An 826-nucleotide genomic window follows, 5' to 3' on the forward strand; every position below is an offset into this window, starting at 1 on the left:
TTATTATCATTACTTATTGCTTATCATTATCTAGCACTCATCATTACCTATTATCATTACACATCTGTCCGAAAGCCGTGGCCCTCGCTGCTTACCTGGCACGAGTCCTTCCCCCCCTCAGTCAGCCCGGCGCATATCATGTTATTGGTGATGGCTTGACTCCCATACGCCCCTTCACACTCCGACTGCGTCCTGATTGGTACTGTCACCTCCATGGGTCTGTCTGGTTGGTATCCGCCTGGAAAGGGGGAATGAGGGACATGGGTTGATAAAGAGAGGAAGAAAGAGGGACATAGACTTGGCAAAGAGAAGGAGAATGAAGGACATAGACTTGGCAAAGAGAAGGAGAATGAAGGACATAGACTTGGCAAAGAGAAGGAGAATGAAGGACATAGACTTGATAAAGAGGGTTGAGAAGGTAAATGTATTTCAGTAGATAAGCTTACGTAGAGCAGAGCGGTTGATAGATAATTTAGGTGGAGAATGAAGTACACAAGTTGCTACAAGTAACAGTACTTCCACATTCAAATTCGAGTAGATAAGTCGATAGATAAGTAGATGGAAGGTAATGTACATAGCGTAATACAGGTAATTATACTTCAATAGACAAGTTTGAATAGATAAGTCGATAACAAATGGAGAGGGGAAATAACATCGTGTGATGCAGCTAAATGTACTTCAGTAGATAAGTTTCAACAGATAGACCGATAGACTATAAATATAGAAAAAATAACACATATAGTTTGATATAGGAAACATGACTTCAATAGATAGGCTTGAGTAGATAGGTCGATGGATAGTAGAAGGAAGATAACGTAGATGCACC

At 40.9% G+C, this 826-nt stretch overlaps 1 protein-coding gene across 1 annotated transcript in view; it reads right to left on the reverse strand.

The window, feature by feature from the left end:
- Positions 1–95: 95 nt before the first annotated feature.
- The window catches only part of LOC119590928 (trypsin-1-like), a gene marked incomplete at its 3' end in the record, with an annotated part of 15,198 nt that continues 14,467 nt past the window's right edge, over positions 96–826 (reverse strand). The window contains 1 exon segment of the mRNA XM_037939667.1: positions 96–238. Coding sequence (XP_037795595.1) covers positions 96–238 — 143 coding nt within the window.

This window comes from Penaeus monodon, chromosome 28 (assembly GCF_015228065.2).
Source record: "Penaeus monodon isolate SGIC_2016 chromosome 28, NSTDA_Pmon_1, whole genome shotgun sequence".
Classification (NCBI taxonomy): domain Eukaryota; kingdom Metazoa; phylum Arthropoda; class Malacostraca; order Decapoda; family Penaeidae; genus Penaeus; species Penaeus monodon.